The 23,765-nt window shown below is 30.8% G+C and overlaps 3 protein-coding genes across 5 annotated transcripts; 1 reads left to right on the top strand and 2 right to left on the bottom strand.

Moving 5' to 3' along the window:
- Positions 1–858: 858 nt before the first annotated feature.
- On the bottom strand, positions 859–5,876 carry LOC114373705 (serine acetyltransferase 2-like). 2 transcript variants are annotated; one of them, XM_028331222.1, is made up of 10 exons: positions 5,302–5,876; positions 4,906–5,103; positions 3,697–3,756; positions 3,275–3,370; positions 3,146–3,170; positions 2,673–2,767; positions 2,040–2,206; positions 1,859–1,932; positions 1,427–1,534; positions 859–1,233 (listed from the first exon to the last, which is right to left on the bottom strand). In XM_028331222.1, the coding sequence occupies exons 1-10, from the start codon at positions 5,572–5,574 to the stop codon at positions 1,196–1,198; spliced, it is 1,134 nt and encodes a 377-aa protein (XP_028187023.1). In that variant the 5' UTR covers positions 5,575–5,876; the 3' UTR covers positions 859–1,195. The 2 variants fall into 2 exon arrangements, with proteins under 2 accessions (XP_028187023.1, XP_028187024.1); XM_028331223.1 differs by having other exon boundaries at positions 1,427–1,486; positions 5,302–5,867.
- A 9,192-nt stretch (positions 5,877–15,068) lies between these two features.
- On the top strand, positions 15,069–19,236 carry LOC114377004 (isocitrate dehydrogenase [NAD] regulatory subunit 1, mitochondrial-like). 2 transcript variants are annotated; one of them, XM_028335368.1, is made up of 4 exons: positions 15,069–15,703; positions 16,827–17,054; positions 18,109–18,187; positions 18,771–19,236. In XM_028335368.1, the coding sequence occupies exons 1-4, from the start codon at positions 15,203–15,205 to the stop codon at positions 19,043–19,045; spliced, it is 1,083 nt and encodes a 360-aa protein (XP_028191169.1). In that variant the 5' UTR covers positions 15,069–15,202; the 3' UTR covers positions 19,046–19,236. The 2 variants fall into 2 exon arrangements, with proteins under 2 accessions (XP_028191169.1, XP_028191168.1); XM_028335367.1 differs by having other exon boundaries at positions 15,070–15,703; positions 16,815–17,054.
- Positions 19,237–20,070: 834 nt separating this feature from the next.
- Positions 20,071–21,112, bottom strand: LOC114374136 (squamosa promoter-binding-like protein 3). The gene is made up of 2 exons (XM_028331739.1): positions 20,793–21,112; positions 20,071–20,465 (listed from the first exon to the last, which is right to left on the bottom strand). Exons 1-2 carry the CDS (start codon positions 21,095–21,097, stop codon positions 20,330–20,332), a joined length of 441 nt encoding a protein of 146 aa, XP_028187540.1. The 5' UTR covers positions 21,098–21,112; the 3' UTR covers positions 20,071–20,329.
- Positions 21,113–23,765: the final 2,653 nt, after the last annotated feature.

Below are 23,765 nucleotides of genomic sequence, written 5' to 3'. Positions count from 1 at the left end.
GCTGCATCATATACTACACGAAAAAGGAGTTTTCTTTCTTTGTTTGTCGGAGAAAAATACAAATTAAACATAAATATATTGTATTAATTAATAGATAAAATATTAATAAAACGTAAGTAATTAATGTATTGAAGTTGAGATGGAATCATTTATATATTATCTGAATTTAATCATTAACGAAAATAATTCTTTGTCAAATTTTTTATACTTTTCGACTAAACTCTGTCTTTCTCTTATGAATTATTTGTCATTTCTAAACTAGACCTCATGTTCAATTTTTTAGCATTTGACTTACACCACGGATTTTTTTTTCAATACTTTAGTAATTTTAAAAGCATGATATATAATTTCGGTAAAAAAAAAAATCCATTTTGGGGAAACCTGGCAAAGCTTGTCGTTTCCAATCAAAATTATACTATTTTACCTTTGTTTGGACAAACATTTAGAAACTTAATTTTAAATAATTTTAGTTTATAATTTATATTCCTTTTATGAAATTAATTTTAACTGAAATTAAAATAAATAATTCAAATTCATTGCCGCATCATGTATTACACGAAAAAGGAGTTTTTTTTTTCTTTGTTTGTCTGAGAAAAATACAAATTAAACATAAATATATTTTGTATTAATTAATAGATAAAATGTTGATAAGACAAAAGTAATTAATGTATTCAAATTAAGGTGAAATCGTTTATATATTGTCTAAATTCAATCATTGACGAAATTAATTCTTAATCAAATTTTTCATACTTTTCGACTAAACTCTGTCTTGAAAAACTCTATCTTTCTATGATGAACCAGAAAATTCAGATAAAAAAATATATTAATTTTCAACATATTAATTTTCAACTACACGGCAGAAGGAAAAATTAACTATATATTTGAAGAGCTAAATACTAGATCGAATATCCTCCCTCCTCCCACATTGTTTTACTAGGACAAAAAGGGAAGTTGAAAAGCAGAAGCTTAGATAAAGTAGCATCTGCTTCTAAGTTTGTCTACAGAAATTTGCTATACTGGTGCAAAAACCGCAGGCACTCAGCAGCATAAATTGTTATTATGTAAACCATAAAATACCATTGATATACGAAATCCACGTTATCGTTTGGAACTGATCCTGATTCTAATATTAATTATAACATCATGCCTCCTTTGAAGACAATGCATGCCAAATGAGACTACGCTGCCGAACCTCTCAAATGTTCACTTCATTTCTATCTGGATGCTGCGCTCCTGAAACATTTTAAGATATTTAGACAGAGGAGGGAAAAAAGCTTGGTAGTTAACAACTTGAACAACGTAACAAGTATGCCAAGGGTATAGGCGAGGACTTATCATTTTAAGCATTGAAACTTTAGTCCTACTGAATTTTTTTTCCTCATATTCAAACAGGATTAAAAAAAAAAAAGACAGGAAGAAAGCTAACCATTGGGCTTTTCATCTCTGAAGTTAGTAGCTACATGTGTGAAAAAATCTTTAGTAGCATCTGCAGAATCCCAAGAACAAAATTCGAGATATAAGGATAGCATGTACACTGAAATTTTGTGGTAACATTGGTTAGAGACTAGAGCATAGAAGACAAGTTAAGAGTGTCATGGAAACCAGAGCAGGATATGCAATATCTACTAAAGTTTCAGAGAAGTTTCTGTATCGGTGGATTTCTTATAAAATGAATTAAAAAATAATTTCAAATATATTTTCATAGGTAACATAGGAATGTTATAGGCATAATATACTGGTCCAATGAATCACAGGACAAAAGAGATGGAAGATTTTGGGGCCTCGGCCCCTTATCTTTAACAAGAGAAAGAGAAACAAGTAATTCTCAACGATAAGTCATGCTCCAAGTGTTGCTTACCATGCTTCATGGTTAAAGATGGGTCATGCTCCTGTAGACCACTAATGACTTTAGCTGGTATTCCTGCCGCAATGCTTGATAACAGAGCAAATAAAACAATAAAAGAAACATCACATTTTATTACAGAAAGGAATCCAGGTAGAAGCTGCAAGTATTGTGTAAAAGATATATTCATTAGTACCAGTGAGGAGGGACATCTTTTAACACCAGGGAACCCGCAGCAATCATGGCACCTTCACCAATCTTTATATTTCCAAGTATAGTTGCACTAGCTCCAATTAGTGCCCCTTCACCTACTTTGGGATGGCGATCACCTATTTCCTTCCCCGTGCCTCCTAATGTTACACCCTGTCAAAAATCAAATGTATCATGCAAAGAGCATAATGAATGTCTGTATTAAAATAGCACTGTTTAAAAAATAGTTTTAATCCGAAATATTAATAATAAGTATTATAAAACAATTTCTTAAATATTTTCCCCTCTTAGAAATAAAGAAAATAGAAGCAGATTTGAAAGAGAGAATCAAATTAGCTTTCAAAAACTGTCTCAAGGATTGTTGTATCAGTGGAAGGTTGTACAGAGATGAGAACATAAAAAATTTGTTGTCAGTTTATTGTGTAGAAAAATACAAAGCTGTTGAGAAGATATATATTAGTAGTAATTCATAAATATTTTTCTCTTATGCAAGAGCCAATTTGTTAAAATGAAATCATATAGGAAATAATAAATAGCTAATTTATTTGAGATGATTAAAGTTTGTAAAAGAACTAGCAAAAATAATCATAGAAGAAATTAATGAAGAATCACAACTCACATGCATCAGTGAAACTCTGTTTCCAACAATAGCAGTTTCACCAATAACCACACCTGTCCCATGATCTAATAAAATCCCCTCCCCAATTTTCGCAGCTATATGAAAAAACCATAAAACCATAAAGTTCAATAATAATCAAAGACCAAAGAGCTTTCAATATCTTCAACAGAGAGGCAAACATCCTTCAAGACAAAACTCAAGTTATCAGTTGTCTTACTATAAATAAAAAGTAAGGAAATCAATTGTCTAAGTGCCATCAAGAATTGAAGACTGAAGTCTCAAGAATACCTTTTGCTTTATTAATCTATTTTTCCATATTCAAAAAAAAAAAGTCGGCTGGAACAACATGAATCTATTGCCACAATATATTGCATCTCAGTTTGCTTTCCTAAAACAAAACTATCCCATACATGTAACTTATGTCCACCTCTTAATTTATTATACAATTGCAAGCAAAGATGAAACCGGCATACCTGGATGAATGTCCACACCAAAAACCTGTGTGGTAAAAGATAAGGGCTTGGATTATCAGGAACAAAAAAATGAAGCTCCCTTATATTTTTTATTCTTATCAAGGTTAACCAACTAGAAAACTACAGTACCTCACTAACACGACTTTGCAAAGCTAGGGCCAAGACTTTGCGCCCCTGGTGCCATAATGCATGGGCTACCCGATGTACTTGCAGAGCATGATAACCCTGTGGAACATAGCACAGCATCATTAAACGTCAAAAAGAGTCCTATAACAAAAGTGACACACATTAAGGCGGGAAATTAATTAAAAACAAATTGGCATTTTTGTAATTATGAAGAAAAAACAGAAAACATTTTTTGAAGTCAGTCAAACCTTACTACCACAAAAAAGTATGCATTCATAATAATGATTTTCGAGGAGACTGATATATCAATTAAACCCCATCTTCTAACGTTTAACTACGTGAATTAACTCTCAGTCACAGAAATAGTGCATTATGAATGCAGCAATGTATAAGGAGTGAAAACTGGAAGAGAAACAGAGACTTACCTTCATATACAAAAGCGCGGAGCAATACGACAAACAAGCAGGGTCACGATCTTTAAATGCCTATTCAGAAAACGGCACCAACGTAAAAAATCAAACATCAGAACACACACCTGACACCACCGTAAAAAATTAAAGACTGTACTAATTGAGTTTCTCAATGGCCCATTTACACTTGGGTCCATCCATGTTGATTCCATTCAATATTTAACAAAAAAATTGAGCATATCATGACATTGAATAGTTTCAATGAATTAACTAAAAAAAAATATTTAAACCACAATAATAAAAGAATTTAACGTCTATGTACAGATAATTTTATCCAAAATTACTTTAAAATAATTATTTTAAAGATCAACAAACTTAATATATATGAACTATGGTGGATTGTGACCGGAAGAATGTGAAATCCTTTTTATCCTGTCAATATATAACATTTTTCTCATAATAAAAACTGGACATGACATGACACTGAATAACAAAATTACATTATTAATTCAATGTTACACCATGTCCAGATTGTTGCTAATTTAGTCAAATATGTGATGAAAGCAGGATGGAAAGACATGATTTAAAGTGAAAGAAAAGAAAACTTAGTCCAATTAGTAAAGGGATCAAAATTACCAAGTACGATATTGAGAAAAACAAGTAAGTGTAATTCCTCCTAAACAATAAAATATATTCACATGAGACGGAACATATTTACTGGTTATATCATTGGCAATTGCCTGAATTTCAAGACCAATTCCATATTAATCAATATTAGATTGATTGGTCTTAAGTTATCGACAAAAAAAGATTTGTCCAAGTCACTTTGTTTCTTTTTGTCCAAGTATTTTTTCTCTTTTTGTCTAACTCACTGGGAAATAAATCCAATGACTTCAAAAAAATATTGAATAAAGAGTCATATGAAGTGAAAATCTCGTGTACGATTCTGTAGAATGACAGTAAGGGTGACTTATCTGTCAACTTTTCCACTAGAAAAAACCAAACTCTTGCTTTAAGTAAAGTTGACAGAGTAGGCTTAACCTCAGGATTTGAAATTACTGTTTATATATCCGGTATTGGCCATAATTTACAAGTAGGCTTAGTAAGAGGTAAAAATGTAATTAAGCTTAAATAAATTGCAGTAAAAATGACCTAATTAGTATTGAGATCAAAATTGTGAAATCAGACAAAGTAAGAACAGAATTAAGCTTAAATAAGAATGACCTGAACATCAAGGCGAATGGATCGCTGGATAGCTTTGTCATGCAAAATGACATTGCAGAAGATATCCATAAGCTGAGTGGCCAAGAGAGTAGGGTTTTGGAGACGATTAGCGGCGACAAACGCCAATGCTTGCTCCAAGCAATCATGCGCCAAAATGCTAGCGTACAAGAAGCTACTCAGAATCGGCTCCTTCTCCGCCTGCACATAACACCATCAATCAGTAATAACAATTGAGAATTGGGTCTAACAGAAGGGCCTAGTCTACTACAACGTGGTGAACAAGGTTCAAATTCCCGTTAGAAGAGGTGTTCACATTTAGTAACTATTGTACCTAAAAAAAAAAAAGTAATAACAATTAACAATTCTCAATTAAAAAAGAAAGAAAGAGGGATGTGCCTCGAGCTTGGCTTCGTCCCTGACAGCGTTCCAAATCGGGTCGGGTCCGTCTAATTCGGGTTCTGGTGTCGGGTCGGGGGCGCCCATGGCGTAGACGGGGAAGATGCGGTAGGCGGAGGAGAGAGAGGGAAGGTAGATAGGTTCGGCGTCGTCATCGCGGAGACGGCGGTGGTGGGCGGAGAGGGGGCAGTGTTGGAGCATTTCGTCAGGGGAAGAGAGCCAGGTGGCGCCGCGGGGGTGGTGGTGGTGGTGGTAGCGGCTCAGACAAGCCATGGCATGGGTTGAAATAGGAGAGGGAGAAGGAGTAACCGTTGTGGGAAACACGAGAGGGGCGAAGGCGTAGATGACAGATGGTGGAGTTTGAGTAGAGAGTGGTCCTCGTGCTTTGGATTGCGCAGCTGCGTTTCGCACCTCCTACCAGGTTTCTAAACTAATCATTTATCTGTTTATTTAAATTATGATACTCCTATTTATTATTGTTAAGAAAAGAGTTAAGAGCTTTTTTTGTACAAATTTTACAATAATGGATAGTATGAGTATTTATTCATTTTGAGATGGATTAAAGAAGTCGGAGAAAGATAAGGGAGGTGAGGTGAGAGATGACAAAAATGCGACTACACCCTGAAATAAATGTGGCATTATGAATGGTTCAGAATGTGCCTCTGCAACATGCCGAGTAACCTTTACAATTCCCACCGATCAATGAAAAAGCTAAGGTAGCCTTACGCCCTGTCCCTACACTTGTGGTTGTAGGCCTCATTGTGTGCAAAAAGAATCAAGGAGTCACTTTGCTCTCTAAAAATGTAATTAACATTATGCTTATTAGAGAGAAGAGAAAATAAGCAATGAAAAAAGAATAAGAACTAAGGTTGATTGGTTAATATGAAAAAAAGTATAAAATTGTCTCATCAAATCATTCATAGATTAACCCATCATAGGTCCATTTATTAGTTTTAAGATTATTTGTATTTATTCACTCGAATCTAAAGGGTTTTATTATTTCTAATTATTTATATAAATTGACCCACTTATATTAATTTATTGGTTTTAAAATTCTTCATTCTTATCCACTCAAGACTAAAGAATTATGTTTTCTTAAATCGATTCAAATGGTTATTTTGATAGATTCAAGTTTAACTTGATCAATCAATATTTAATTTATATAAAGTTGTCCTAAAATGATCTCTTATCAAATCAACCTTATCGATTATCTTTGTAAAAATCAAAATCACATTTAGTCACTTAAAAGAAACAATAAGTCTCATGACAATCTTATTCTAGAATAATTGAGACTCACTTTTGTTTTTTTTCCAGCTTGTTTCATCTCAATTTGAAATGAAAACAAGTACCTATAGGATCCATCACAAATCATCACAATTCAGTCGTGGTTCACTCATAACAAACACATGCTTTCTTCTTTCGTTGCTTTTCACTTTCATTCCTCTCACTTTTACTTAAAATTTGACAATACACTCGAATGACACATAAATTTTGATTCTATTAGTTAAATATTTTAAAATAAAATAAATTAAAATTCTCATCTAATCATTTTGCTGATAAATATAAGTAAATAAAATATAACTTTTTTGCATTACTACTCTTACTTTTAATAACACTAATATTATTTGTACTTTTTTTGTAATATTTATGGCAAATTCAATTCTTTTATTTTTACTGTATTTTAACTTCAATAAATAATATTGTAACTCTAACAAAAATGATGATGACAAATTAAAATTTATGTATGCAAATTAAATTAAATTTGTTCAAAAATAAATTTATTAAACACCATTTATCAAATAAATTACTCAAAGTATTATGTGGAGCAGGGATCTGTTGAATATTGATATATCATGTACTACTATTTAGTAGTATTTGGAGAATAACACATAATTTTCAAACTAAAATGCTAAAGCAAACACCAAATGAATACGAATTCAAATTATAAGATTAATTTAATGATTAAAATGATAAATTATGGGTTTAAATGATTTGTATTAGTAAAAATTGATAAATTAATAATTAATATTGATGGATAAAAAAAATTATAAATCAATTAGCAAATTAGGGGGGCTTGCAAGTTGCAATAGGTCTGTCACAACTAGAAAAGAGGACTAACTTTGTCTAGTGGAAACCGGTAAGCACCAAGTAAGGCTAGTGGAAAAATCATGTCAACAGGGCTGCTGACAACACAAAGATGAGAGATATTAATGACAAATGACAACGCGCATTTTGTGCAAAGAACCAATTATTTTGGTTTATTTTTATAAATAAAATATTTAACATAAGTTTTTTTTCAAAACAATTTATCGCATGAGTTATTTTTAACCGTTCTTCGATCAAGATTACATATTTGATTAATAAGTTTAAAGAGAATATAACATGTGTCAAAGAGCATATCACATATTATGTTTCTTTATAAGCCTATTAGTTAAACTATTAATTTTAAATGGTTAATGATACCGTAAAAAGAATCTCATACTAATAAATTATTTTCAAATATACTTATTAATATTTTGTTTATTAAAATAACCCAAAATATCACGAAGCACTGTCTTAATTAGGTCAATTAGGGATGAGATGATTAAACATTCCATCCCATACGGGAGTATAATCTTTAGGAAAAAAAAACTTTCATTAAATTAAGTCTTACATTTTATATATCTTTCATACTTTTTTTTTTATATATTCTAAATAACGAACCAAGTGGGTGTTGATTTTCTAACCAAGTGGCGAATCTCCTAGCCAAGCATAGCCTCGATCGATCTACAACATGCGTATGATAGGGTTCAACATAGCTTACCCTTTTAGCTGATTTTCCAACAGCGATTTTTCCCAAGTGGGACATAAACAAGAATATTAACTTTGGGTGGGAACAACCATATGTACAATGTATAATTAAAAGGGTAAATTGCCACAGTATAAGACATGCTGATGAATTGAAATAGCAAAACTTTACAGTTAAAGTGATTGATCCTTCAAGACTTTTCCCCCCTTTTCTCATAAACGCGTGTGAGAAAGACAGGCAATATGTATGGTTAGTAAGATATGGACTCAAATTTGAGTCATAACTTTGTTAAATATATGAAGAAATAATGTTGGTGTTCATATTAGAGTTTAGGATTGTCTCTTATAAAAGACACATGTAATTTATATAACCAAATATTAATAAGATTGATTTAAAACTAACAAACTAGAGGAAATTGACAATACATAATTTATTGAATGTTACTAAAAAACATTTAATTATCATAAGTGTTAGGTTATAGATCATACATATGAAGCAGATTAACAGAAGGTTTGATCATGTGTACTATTAGTACTTTGATTGCAATCGCAGAATAAGAAGAAAGTTTATATGATTATCTTTTAATTATTAGAGGTGAGAACAAATCGGAATGAATATGGCATTAAAAAGTTTGATAATAAAAGTGATAAGAAATAATATAAAAAAATTATGAGGGGATTTTATTGATCATAAAAAATAACGTAAGAAATATATTTTTTTTATTTTTTAATATTTTAAATTCTTAGTAAAATTTTGTGCCGATTCTGTCGAATGTCTCAAAATCTCTTTTTATTAGTGGAGTTAACACAAAGTTTTATTAAATAACAAATATATTTTGAGGAAATATTGAATATATTTCCAAAATATAAAAAAATAATTATGTTACGTACTTTTTTCGTCATGCCACAGTAAAAAGTATCGAATTCAAGCTTTGTATGAACAATGAACTGACTATTGGCGTTTCACTTTCAGAATGCCTAAAAATTTAAATAATGTGTTTCAATACTGAAAGTCTAATTATTAAAGTGATAAAAAGCACTTACCTATTAATGATAAAAAAAATTAAATAAATATTAATTTATCAAATTTGTTTTAGAAGGTGTTTATGCTTTTTTAGTAATATCTACGGTTGAAAATACTTGGAGCACCCAACAAAATGTAAAAAGAGAGCAAATATGTGGTTCATACTTCACCCTAAAAAAAACGACAAGAAAAGCACAAAGTCAGTTCAACCTGACTTTGCCAAAAACACAGAATGATTGAGGACAATAAACTAATATTCGACAAACCAATAATTAATAAGATCTAAACAACATGAACTTGTCTTGTCCTCAAGTAGTGGCCTAGCCACCGCCAATTCTCCACACCTCTACAACTTTTATTTGATAATGTATTTGAAGCAAATCTTGTTGACTATGAACCATGAAAACTTTTGGATCTTTTTGATACCTTATGTTCTTTTGTCCCTTTATTATATAGTAAAAAGATGAATATGACTAGTTGTATGTGGTCTTGTACGCGTCCAGAGACATTCCCTACTAAAGCCAAGGTTCCAGCTTTGCAGCTAACATGATTACCACTATGAATCGAATAATCAGTTATATCACTAAAAATGGGATTTTGACAATATTCATTATAGGATCACTAAAATACTAAAAAAGATTCATACAAGTGATTCGATACTTACTCCTTTTACTTAAAATTTGTGTTCAATCATATAGCAAAATACAATTTTACTTTAAAATAAAGTTGATCTGATGAGAGAAATATTATTTAGATGTCAAGTAAAATTTCAGATACCATGTATATAGTTACAAACCGAAATATATAGGATCACGAACGTGAGGATCGGAGTCTTCACCCATGCGAGAGATGTTCATCCAATGAATTTTTTTTATTTATTTTTGGTTAATTAAAATGAAAGACTTTTTATGCATCATCACTCACTTACATTATGATCATATATCTATAAAAAAGTTTGCCTAGCTCAATTATATGTAGCATTAACTTTGTGCGTGTCTGTAGTATAGTACTTCTATCTATCCCCTAGGGTTCTTTTTCTCTCTTTTTGGAAGAATGGCGTGTTAAACATGTGGAAACCACTCCCTGTGTGTTCAAAAACATAAAGCTTCCATGACACTCTTAACAGTTAAAGAACTAATTAAGGGTATGGTTGGATTGATGAAAAGATGGAGTAAAATGAATTTAAGGTATATTATTTGGATTAAAAATTAAAGAGTACGTGGAATACAATATTGGAAAGGAATGCCATTCGATCATTTTGAGTATTTTTTTTCTTACTGCGTACCAGAATCGGAGTGTATCCGATGGAACGTGAACTTTTCTTTCTTTATTATATTGTAAATGTATTATTTATCCCTTCCTTCACCTAAATACAACAAAAACAACAAGAGCCAAAGGGAGTACAGGCTACAGAGCTTGGTTATGCCTTGCTGGTTCCATCGTTGTTGAACACAGTGGGTGAATTTTTTGTGAAGAGAGCAGTACCACTGTACCAGTAAGGCAGTAACAAATCTAGAGCTTGGTTCATGCCTGCATCCTGTTCCATTTTCTCTATCTTACGCTCTCGAAATCCCGCATTGTTGCTAGCTCTAGAAATTGAACCAAGCACATCCAAGCTTATAATAACAATGCCCCGAACCATTACACCACATATGAAACCATGATAATATGATCTAGATCCTGTCTTTTTCACTACCAAAATAGGTTATTTCAGCAAAGCTAATTCCTCTAAACCGGATGTTTTACAAAATTATTTATATGTTATGAGTGATTTTTTTTATCACCTAAGATGCAGAAGGCGTAATTCTGAGTGAAACATCTTATATTTTTTGTTTGTTCTCACATGTATTTAGTGTCACTCAAATCAATGCTAAATACCTAATTAATGGAATATATAAGAGTGATGTGTCTTATATCCTAAATGACAAAACCCATGGAGATAAATAATTTGGCTTGGAAAATATATATTTTGGTAATTAGTTTTGCAATAAAAAAGTTATAATATGGATGATAACATAGGGGTGTTAATGGATAGGCACTTATAGTATGAGTGCATTAATTAACAAAGTTATATAACTAGATATTGTTTTAAATTACATAATGGTATAACTTGTTAACACACACTTGTATTAAAATAAAATATATACATTAGCAAATGTGTTGTGAAACTTGCATGCTAATATACAAATATATATATATATATACTTGCGGACCAAGGTTAAGAGGACGGGTTGGTTCCATGACTTTTTTTCTCATTTTATATTATTTAAATATGATTTTTATTAGGTAAATAAATCTGAATTGAAAAATTAATAAGATCCAATACAATTGATAGATAATTGAGTTTCTTAAATATGTGATTGGAGTTTAATTTCTTAGTCGTTGGGAGAGCCATAACTCATTTCGATGATCTCTATGACTTCAGGTTAATATCATGACTTTTATAAAGATGTTTTGCTTCAACATTTTTTTATTTGAAACTGAATATTATATTTTTTAATTTAAATTGTTATGCAATTAGTTTTTATCAGGTAATTTTTTTTTTGAGAAATTATATCTCAATACTAAATTTTATTAAAATTTAGTTATTATATAATAATTTTTAAAATTTTTGCTAAGTTAATATCTAATTGTTAAATTTAGTTTTTAGTAATCAATTTTTATCGTCTAACTTTTTAAAATTATAAAATTAATAATAATTTTATCTAAATATTATATTTCATTAAATTTTAATTATTATATAATCAATTTTTTTGGCTTTGTTAATATATCAAATGGTTAAATTATATTTTCTCTCAATTGAAAGGGTTCTTTGTTCTTCAAATCTCATATAAACAAGTGTTATTAGATTGATTAAAGATTATTATAACTTTATAATTAAGATGCATAATAATAGTTATTGTAGTAATGAACTTTGACATTGACAAGATCAGCAAAAGCTGAAAGACATCACATAGCATGAAATAAAGATATTTTTAATTTTCATATTTTATATTTAATAAGTAAAAAGACTACACTTTGTAATAAGATGAAAGATGATTTTTTATTGAATATTTGTTAGCGTACATAAAAGAAAATTGTTGAAAAATTAGTAATTATTGGTCATTTTCATGACATATAAGAAAGGCAATTTTTTTTGTGATAAGATATTATGCATTTTGTTGTATGATTAATGTAATAATTTAACGTATTGAAACATCAAATAATATTTTATATAAAATTAATGATATATAGTTGTTAGATAAGTTTTTATTTTGTGATTGACTCCCTTCTCACCTCAGGTTTGTCCTTGTATATATGTATATTATTTATTTTTAATTACTTATATTAATTCAAAGGGCATAAGAAATTATAAAATAACTCAAAAAATTGCCATATTAAGGATCAAACAATGACAAATTATACCACTACACCAAAAATTACTTTGTACATATTAATGCAAACTAAAAAGATATATTAATTTAAACTTTTTAGACCAATCTTACGGTTCAATTAATAATGTACTTGATCATCGATAGTAACAATGTAATTAGCATGATTTGAGTTCACAATCCAATGTTTTTTTTATAGGTTAAAAAAAATCCATTGTTATTACTAACTTCCTTAAGTTTCCAATATATAATAAAAAACTCGCTCACCCTAACTAAGAAATTAGTAAGCAATGTGTATTATTTAATTATACTAATTTCATTAAAAAATTATCTTTTCTCCTAAATTATCTTCATGGTTCCATGGAGCTTGATATAATTTTTTATTAAAAATAGAATTTCAATTAAAAGAAGAGTATTTTAAAAATAATTTTATTATAAAAGATATAAATTTAGTTAAAATTCACTTATATTTGAGACTAACATACAATGAATTTTATTTCCTCTAAAAAATATACAAGCAATTTTTTATTATATTTAAGATGGAGAAAGAATATTTCTGCAACTTTTCCAATTATACCCTCATATGTATTGAGGAATTACTACTTTTTTTCCGTGGAATATTATTAACTTTGATTATTATAGAGTATGGAACACAAATGATATTTCTTCCACAAGTATGCACGGGGATTTAGGGGTGTTTGTGATACAGTTTTGACTTAAAATTAATTTAAATTAAACAAAAAAAATTAAGTATATTATAGTCTGGTTTGATTTAAATTAATTATTTATGAAATTTGAACCAAACTAAATTAATCTTTTAATTTTGATTTTGTTTTTATAGTTTAAAAACTCTATTAATAAGTATTAAAAAATTGCTTAAAAGTTTATTATTAATTGAATAAAACTTGAATAATAACTAGTTCAACAATCAACAATATAAATAGACAATAAAAAGTTTCAACCATTAAACTTAAAATAAAACGATAATTATTTTAAATTTAAATAGTACTTGAATAATAACTAGTTCAACAATCAACAATATAAATAGACAATAAAAAGTTTCAACCATTAAACTTAAAGTAAAACGATAATTATTTTAAATTTAAATAGTACTTGAATAATAACTATTCAACTTAAATAATAAAAAATCATTCAGCTGAAAAGTAAAAATAATACGCATTGCTTAGTTTTTAACATTCATAATATTTGTTTCCAATTATGAAAACTTAGAAAGTAAATATCTTTTTAACAATAGTTTCTAAGAGTGTTTGTAATATGAATCTCATGATTTATAAAGTAAACTGTGTGATTTACAATACGAGAAAAAGTCAAATCAATGATCATCATTTTTTTATGATTTTTGGTTTTAGGCTTGTTTTGGTTCAATTTTAAACACCTATACGTGGATTAACCAATATGAAGTTGTTCCAATTTAAACATTAGTACCATATTCTAGTATTGGATATGTCTTGTATTAAGTAATTAGTAAGAAAATTTTATGGTTTATAATAATTTTATCTAATTTAAGTTGAATTGCCTCTAATAGAAAATATATGTGGGCAAGAAAAAATGTTATTTCTTGTTGATGAAAATGGAATAGAAAACGGTTTCAAAAGAATATAAAATGAAGTAGTTGAAAATAATATAAAAAATTACAAAAATAATAAATAAGAATAATTTAGTCTAAATTTCTATAAATTAAATATATCTTAATTTCTGCACAAAAATCTTAAACAACCAAAATTCCGAAATAGAATAAATAGTTGACATGTTGTTTGTTTTTTTTTCTTTTATTTTTCTGTCATAACATTAAGTTACCCTGTTTTTTCTTCTAATTTCCATGTTTTCCATAAAATGAATAATCAATTATATTGTAAATGTTCCAATCAAAGGTCAAGGACTCTCTTGTCCTTTTATTTTACCACCATTTCGTATCCATGACATGAAAGTCACAAGATGTAATTCTTTTTTGAGATGAGTTGAATTACGTGATAATCTAATGCATTTCAAAATTTCAATAGTATTTCATTAATAAAAACTTTAATTCACGACTTTCTGCACAGGGTCTTAAAGGATCTTTAATTCATGACTGCTTTAAGTTTTTGGGCCTTAAAGAATCCTATTTTATTTTCTAAGGTTATGATTTATTTATTTAGGATTACTTTAATATTTGCCATATGCCACAAGATAAAAGTGAAAATAATTTAATATAGAGAAAAATATTAAAAAAATCCAGTTACTTGTATTCCAGCGACCATTATCATAGTCTTATTTTGTTTCAAGACTTTGTGATTTTTTTATACAAATGAAATTAATAATCTTAAAATTAATTTTTAAACACATTTATCTAAAAAAATCGATTTCAATTATAATTAATTTTAAAATAATTTAATTTTCCGAGTTCTCTCTCTCTCTTTTTTTTTTTGAAGCGATTTTCACCGCTCTCTCTTTTTTTAAAGCGATTTTTACAGTTCTCTGAAAACTGTTAAACTTTGACAAAACCCCAAATTAAAAGACAAAAACTTGAAAATAAAAAACAATTTAACAATTTAAAAATAAAATAATAATCTGACTACAATTTCGCTCCGTTATTCCTGCGTTTTTTTTCAGCGCTTTTTAGCTTTTTTCCATGGCTTCTGGAATCGCATAGTCACATCACATTCGCAGCAGCCAAACCAAACCACACCGAAACCTCCAAAACCCTAGCACGCCACCGTCCATGGCGACGACACGATCCGCGCCGCTCCTCAAGCACCTCCTCACCCGTCTCAACCCTTCTCGCTCCGTCACGTACATGCCCCGTCCCGGCGACGGCACCCCTCGCGGCGTGACGCTGATCCCGGGCGACGGAATCGGGCCTCTAGTAACCGGCGCGGTGGAGCAGGTGATGGAGGCGATGCACGCGCCGCTGTACTTCGAGAAGTACGAGGTGCACGGCGACATGAAGGCGGTGCCGGCGGAGGTGCTGGAATCGATCAGGAAGAACAAGGTATGTCTGAAGGGAGGACTGGCCACTCCCATGGGCGGTGGAGTGAACTCGCTGAACGTGCAGCTGAGGAAGGAGCTCGATCTCTACGCCTCGCTCGTGAACTGCTTCAACCTCCCTGGCCTCCCCACGCGCCACGACAACGTTGACATCGTCGTCATCAGGGAGAACACCGAGGGCGAGTACTCCGGCCTCGAACACGAGGTCGTCCCCGGCGTGGTCGAAAGCCTCAAGGTACTCACTCACGTTCACGGTTTCTTTCTGCTCAAGCTAAATAATAGCAGCTGAATAATTAGGTTTTATGATCTTAATAAAATGAAATTAAGAGAATGAAACAAATGGAATTGAGGTTTTTGCCTGCTTGTGGTTTGGAGCGTTGAATTGTGAGAAATTGAAAACCTGAGGAGTTTCTATTTGTGAATGGCTGAATGAATCGAGTAGCGAGTGATTTATGACTTGTGAGTGTTGAAATAGTTGGATTGCTGGTTTTCTTGTAATTACAGCTTCGTTTTGTTTTTTATTGCTGGTTTTCTTGGAATTGCAGCTTCTTTTTGGATTTTGTCACTATTTGTAATTTGTTTGGTTTTAAATGAGTGAAATGGGAAGAACTGATAAGGGTGCTTGCAGTTTGTTGGGAAGGTTCTTAGGGATTTAATTGTGGTTTGTGGATGGTCGAGAACCCAGCATATGCTTGAGAGCGAGGAATTTTTTGACTTGTTTTGTGAGAGTTCATAGAGAAATTTTTGTCTATAAATTAATTAAGATGTTTTGGGATTGGTTGAAAAGTTTTTGGGTGCCAAGTTTAGCGATGATTATTACCTCAAAAACTATATTAGAGAATACTATTTGGGGATGTGGATTGAGACAGGTTTATTTAGTTTCTTTTTCTATGGAACATGTTAGCATAGCTCCTTCAATAATAAATTTGTGTTGCACAAAATCATTCCAATGACAGTTTTTATATATCATGAGTTAATATTAATGGAAATTGCCAATCGTCTACAGAGCACCTGACAAAATGCTAAGAAAGAGGAAAAAATAGTGCAGTAATTGAATTAATTGTTAATTTTGTGTATTTGTTTTAGTTATTGGTATGAGTTATGTACATGATACCTCACTGATAATGTTCTTTCAAGTTCTTAGCCTAAAGATTGTTTCTTAATAATGCGATCTAGATATTTCCTGATTTCTAGGGGACTGTTCTTTTAATAGATGAGTCATTTTTCCTTGTAATCTTTCTCTAGACTTTTTCATCTAATCTTCAATTATATATCTCATGAAGTTAGCGCCTTGACATTGTGAACTGTGAGTTTTATGTTTGCACCTCATACTAATCTTTTGCTAGGTAATAACAAAGTTCTGCTCAGAGCGCATTGCTAAATATGCTTTTGAGTATGCTTACCTAAATAACAGAAAGAAGGTGACTGCTGTGCACAAAGCAAACATTATGAAACTTGCAGATGGTTTATTCTTGGAATCTTGTCGAGAGGTTGCCACAAGGTATCCTGGAATCAAGTACAATGAAATTATTGTAGACAACTGCTGCATGCAGCTTGTTTCAAAACCGGAGCAGTTTGATGTCATGGTATGTAAATTTACTATTTGATCCCGATTCTCAATTATTTATCTGCTTTGATTAATACATTCATGGTGTAATTATGGGGGATCAATGCTTGTTTGCTTCCAATTTTTTTAACTTAGTACTATCACTTGGTGAGAGATTAGGTACTCTTTTATTAAATTGTGACCCATTTGTGTTTTCAAATTTGCTTTTCATTTCTTTGGAGAATTAGTGCTATGGGTTTTCATTTCTTTTTTTTGTTAACTTGTGCAAGAGAAATTAGTTGAGAAATGATGACTGCAAAAATGCCAAGGGTTTTTCACTGTTAATCGAAGGATCTTTTAAGGCACATAAAAAAGCATTGAAAAAAGGGGAAGAAACAACAATTTGTTTGGACATTGCCTTGGACACAATGATAATATCCTAAAGGCTTAAATGTGAATTTAGTCCTTTTAAGTTCACATTTTTTCAATTTTGGTCTCCGGTAAGATTTTTTTTGTTCATTTTTAGTTTATGTAAGTTTGTGCTTTTTTAATTTTAGCCCTTTAAGATTCCAATTTTTTTTTTTTTCATTTTTAGTCCTGTAAGTTTGCGCTTTATGGGGACTAAAAATGAATAGAAAAATTTACAGGAACCAAAATTAAAAAGCACAAACTTAAAGGACTGAAAATGAATGAAAAAACTTCCAGTGATTAAATCTGAAAAAGCGTGAACTTATTGGGACTAAATTCATTTTTAAGCCTATCCTAAATTGTTAACATTGTTCCCTCATTTAATCTAATTATACTATAGGATTATTATGATAAATTAGTTATGTATTGTTGGGTGAAATACTGAAATGTAATTGGAGGTTTTGAAACAGCCATATTCTGGCAATTGGAAATATTTACTCATTCAAAAGAAGTAATAATGGATTTGTAATAATAATGAATGGAGTAGCACTAGACCTTGAAGTTGAAGGGTATGTAGATGTACTGTAATTTTTGCCTATTGTGTTTGGTGCAACTGTTCTAGTGGGAAGCACTGCCTTTGTTTTTTTAATCCAAAAAAGTTCATGAGGACTGTTTCTATTTGCTAGGTAACCCCCAATCTTTATGGAAATCTTGTTGCAAATACAGCGGCAGGTATTGCTGGAGGCACTGGAGTCATGCCGGGAGGTATAGTTCTTATTTCTAATATATTGAAGCTCTAGAATTTTAATTTGATTACATTGCTATTTTTCTTACAACTACTGTCTAATTACTCCATGTCGTCATTGCTATTATGAAAAGTGTGTGACTAATGTTCAGAACTGTCGAGTCTAGGTTTAAAGCTAGTGTCTAGTTCTTTCAGATGATCATTCTGGGAAACATTTTTAGGTGATGAAAACTCTGCAAGTAAAATATGACAATTAAATTAGAAATTGTATATTCACTGAAACGAAACATTTAGAGGTCATAAGAAATTCAAACTGGAAATTTATTTGTCTACCACAACATCCGGTTGCAGTAATGGAGGCAACGGCAATGGAGTTGTCAAATGGTAAGTGAGTAGTGACAACCAAAATAACATTAGCAAAGTCTATTAGGGCTATGGTGGTGGCAGTGATGCTGAAGGATGGAGAAGTCTTAACTCTTAACAAAAATAGCAGATAGAGCTCCCACCCTTTCCTTGCCCTCCCTATTATTGAGAAAATCATACTCTAATTCTTGCGTACGTTAAGATTGAATATATAAAAAACTGAATGCCATGCCTTTGCAGGTAATGTTGGGGCTGATCACGCTGTGTTTGAACAAGGTGCTTCAGCAGGAAATGTTGGCAATGATAAAGTAGTAGAACAACAGAAAGCGAACCCAGTGGCACTCCTTCTCTCGTCGGCCATGATGCTTAGACATCTCCAGTTTCCTGCATTTGCTGACCGATTGGAAACTGCCGTTAAAAAAGTGATTCTGGAAGGCAAATATCGGACAAAGGACCTTGGAGGGACAAGCACCACCCAAGAGGTTGTTGATGCAGTGATAGATGCTTTAGACTGATTCATTTATTTTCTCATCTTCCAAACGAAATCAGCCTCGTGTATTTTTGGCTAACTAATTTTATCAACATTATTTTTGCACCCTTTATCTGCGAAATTGCCATTTTTTTGGTCCATAATAATGTTAAATATTCAACACAAAAACCGATATGATAAGAATTTATAGAGTTTGATAGCTGGTGTTTGTTACTATTCTTTTTTAAGCATGAATTTTATGTATGCTTTTAAGTTTCAAAGTTTCTTGTATTATTATTACGAATTGTCAAAGCTATTTATTATTTAGAGCAAATTACATGCTAAATATATTATAGGTCCTCGTAGTTTTACCATTTTTTTTAAATTTAATTTAATTTTGTAAGTTCTAAAATTTTACTTTTTACATGTGCAAGTGCAATGCACGAGTTTATAAGATATGAATACTTTAGACCTATCTTAATAATGTGCATTATAAATTAAATGTTTTAAAAAATTAAAAGTTTTTATTGAACTCCATTATATATCCATCTATAGAGTAGTTACTCAAGCAATTATTGATGAAATTTAACAATATTAAGTATTAATTCATTTATCTTAATAAAGTCAATTCTAATGAAATCAATATAATTTTATGAATAAATTGATATAATTTTAGTCGACATTGACTTTAGCGTGAAATTAGAGTGAAAGGATGAGGAGTTTAAGATGGTTTGAAACAAAATCACGTTCAATTCCATTCCATCACATTTTAAAAATCTAAACAATAGAAGCTAGTATCACAATATATTTTGGTCCTATTTTGATAAAAAAAAATAAGTATTTATAAAAAAGAAAACATTTTTTTTGAATAACTTCATAAATTACAATTCGTTTATGAAAAAGTTTAAATGAGTTTTTGAAAAAAGATAAAAAAAAAACTTTTATAAATTAATTTATGCTTATACTACTTTAACTTATGAGAAAACTTATTTATTAATAAATTTATCCTAACAGAATCTTCATCGTTTTCCCTTTGAATGTCAAACTTATAATGAACTTGACAGCAGAAAATAAAGTTTGCACGATCTAATTGAATCACACATAAATGTTTAAATTTACAACGTAAACGCTTTCCGATAAATTGAAGTCCCCAAACCTTAGTAAATGTAATTTTAGAGGAGCTAGCGCAACACTGGTGTCTGGTCTAAATCCAAGAGCTAGAGAATTCTAGAGAAGTACCGAGAAAAATTCAATCTTTTCCTTTTTTGTCATACACAGTTTGCATCCTTCAAACTGAACAATCTTTTCATAGCAGAACAACTCTAGGAAATTAGAAATGTGACTGATGCTGTTCACCACCTCCTAAGGATACGTCTATGCGAGCTTTTCTTCTACGCTCATTATGCCCTGCCAATGTTTTCCTGCAACTTCTTTTGGTGTCATCAAACTCTGCAAGTTCATGGAACCTGCGTGCCATTTAATCCAAAACAAGAATAACTTTATTCCCAGCTTAACATCAGGCCCCAAATCTCACATTATTGAGTTAATGAGACATACACCACACACTAACATGGAAAACAACATCTTGCTAGGCATAATTAATTGTCAGGTACCAGTAAAATTTCTGGTCACAATGTACTAAAAAATGTTCAGTCACAAACAACTAATCAATAGCCAATCAAATTCATCAGCAACAAAGATAAACACTCACCATAAATTACAATCTAACAAAAACAAAATGAAACGATCGAACATGAAAATTAATCTATAAATGGATCGAACAAAATACATACTTACTACATTGCTGGCAGAACCTCTGACGAATGCTAGAAACTAAAACAACAGGAGCCTTAGCATGTCTCTCACAAACCTTGTGACGGCGGTTGTAACTCTTGGCCATGCTCAAGTTCACACCACATTCATCGGCCTGACAAAAACTGTGGCTAGACGACGAGGCTGTTCTTGAACCTGAATCCTTACCACACACTAACTTTATTTTTATATTCTGTACCATTTTAGCTCCCACTTCTCCTTCACCACCCTCCTCATCGTTTCCATTATCCATTTCTCTCTCTTCTTCAGATGGTGTTTTTGCCATTGGAGATTAGAGTTATGTTGTATGTGTAGCCAGTAACGGTAACTTATAAAATGATCTCAGACTTCTTTATTTAAATTCATATAAAATTAATGCAAAGGATTATTTATTACAAAAGGATTATCATTATTAATGAAAATTACATACTACATAAACACATAAACAAGTCAAAATTATCTTACATTATTATCTAGTCACAAAATAATATATGAATAAAAAGTTTTATTGTGTTTTTGTTCTTATAATTAAATATTTACTCTATCTTTTATTTATTTATCTCATATTTTTTCTTAATTTTTTTTATCATGTTATATGTCACATCGAATATTATATTCTCTCTCTTCTATTATTTTTCATCTATCTCTGTTCTCACCCGTACCATGCATTCAAATAAGGTGATCAACATTTTCCTCATGGAACATAAAATAAGGTGACGAGCAGAGACAGTACGGTTCTTAATTGGGCATGCATGAAATGAAATGTTGGATGCCGTACCATCTACTTGCGGATTAGATCTCCACCGTTCACTCTCTATGCGCTGTGTGATGAATGGCCGTTGGATCTCCATTTCTGCTCAACGTACTCTGAATCTGAGGTGCAGCAACATTTGCAACTTGCAATGCAAAACTTGAATCTGAAGATTCTAAACAATTGGGTTGTTGAACTTCCATCACTAAAGCGCTAAAGTTATCATTTGTCTTCTTGCCAATTTTATTTAATGACGAGTATTATGTATTCCAACTACTAAATTAAGTAAATTTGACCAATCATATTGGAGAATTAATGCTACTGGATTCGGTAATAAGGAGACGCACACTATTCTTAGCTAGAAACAAGTGACTGATACTCCTCCAATGAACTTGTATTGCACGATCAATGGCAGCTTTTACGGCAGTTGTTAAGCATCTAACGAATGCCTGCTAAAAATGAATGTCATGTCTTGCAGGTAATGTTGGGGCTGATCACGCTGTGTTTCAACAAGGGTGGCCTTCAGCGCCAAATGTTGCTAATGAAATAGTACTTCTAGAGGAATTAATCAAAAATGTTTGGATAAAATATTGTCGTGAAACCAGTCAATCAATCATTGGATAAAATTTCGATTAAATCCAAAATACCGGACAAAGAACCTTGGAGGACCACCACAGGACTCTAGGAGTGTTTGGATAAATTTGTCCAAAAATACTTTTAAAAAATCAAGTAAGAAAAAAATGAAATTAATTTTTTTTGAGTTGAAATTAACTTATGCATAAGTTAATTTATAGAGTTCACTCATAATTTCTTTAAAACAGCAGAGAAATTAAACAAATTATAGAAAAGTTAATTTGAATTTACAACAAAAAAAACTCATTTTATTTTGTTTTTATCCTAAAAGTATTTTTGGATAAACTTATTCAAACATGCTCTAAAGATGCAATTGTCATTTTCGGGTCCTGAATCTTTTCTGTTTGAAGCGTGACCATTGGATCTAATCTTCAGAGCAACCTACAGTGATCCATCGATCTGCAATCTGGTGGACAAACATCTATAATTAATTCATGCATGTTACCCGACCCAAATCAGTTACACTTGGGTATAAATAATAAATATTAGTAGTTTAGAGCATTTGGTTTGTTGAACTTCCATAAATATTGGCTGAAAGCTCACACTTGTCTTCCTGTGGATCCTTATTTATTTATAAGGTTAAATGTAAAGGTCCACTCCATTTGGTGGTTGATGAGAGTGAAGGAACAAAGACTTGAGTTAAATGATAAATGTGATAATAAGAAAGAAAAATAAAATTAAATAGAAAGAAAATGTGAGTAGAAATTAGATGGAAGGACTTATATATATGTATGAATTTTTGTAAAGGTCGCATTTTTTTTCTATTATGTTATAAATATAAAATATTTATCAACTTAATTAATAACTCATATTTATCCAGAAATCTAATTGACTAGTTTCAATAGATTTTTTTTTCTTGATTAAATTTCTTTTATCCACTACAAGACTTGAATAAAAGACTTTAGTTAATGAATTTAAATACAGTTATGCCCAAATGATCATATCAATAATATAAATAATAATATCTCATCTATAATTTTGAAGGACTACTAACTGATCTCTTTTCTTTAGTTGAAAAGTTTGATTCTTTCTTATTTTCTTTCTTTGCTAAATTAATTTTAAGGAGTCACTTAGATTAGTGTCTGTTTTCAACCTGATCCAACAGTTTGCATATTGCAATACCGTCAATGAGATTAGACAGTTCCTTCACTAAGATTAGTTGATGGGAGGTTGGTATGACTGAATTATTTGATTCCAAGTTAGAGTTTCTGAATATAGGTACGTGAAAATGTTTGACTTTGAGTTGTATGTAAGCATATAAAGTGTAGACACAGGTAGATTGTCCTGTCCATCTTTTATTTGATTTGTACTGCATTATTTATGATTATTTTTATTTTTAAATTAAACATGAAACAGTTATATATTTATACAGTCAATACCATACTTTTTACCAAATGAAATAGACCTATAGTTTCATCTCAAATGCTTACGCGAGAATGTTTATTAGAGAATTAAAATGAATCAGTAGGGAATTGAGCTACGTATTGTGTACATATATAAATAAAAGTCTTGCTTCTCAATATTCTTAGAATGTTTATGAAAGAATTAAAATGAAAATAAATATTGACAC

Source organism: Glycine soja, chromosome 11 (genome assembly GCF_004193775.1).
Source record: "Glycine soja cultivar W05 chromosome 11, ASM419377v2, whole genome shotgun sequence".
Lineage (NCBI taxonomy): Eukaryota > Viridiplantae > Streptophyta > Magnoliopsida > Fabales > Fabaceae > Glycine > Glycine soja.
The sequence above is the reverse complement of the archived record's forward strand: the minus strand, read 5'-3'. Positions and strand labels throughout refer to the sequence as shown.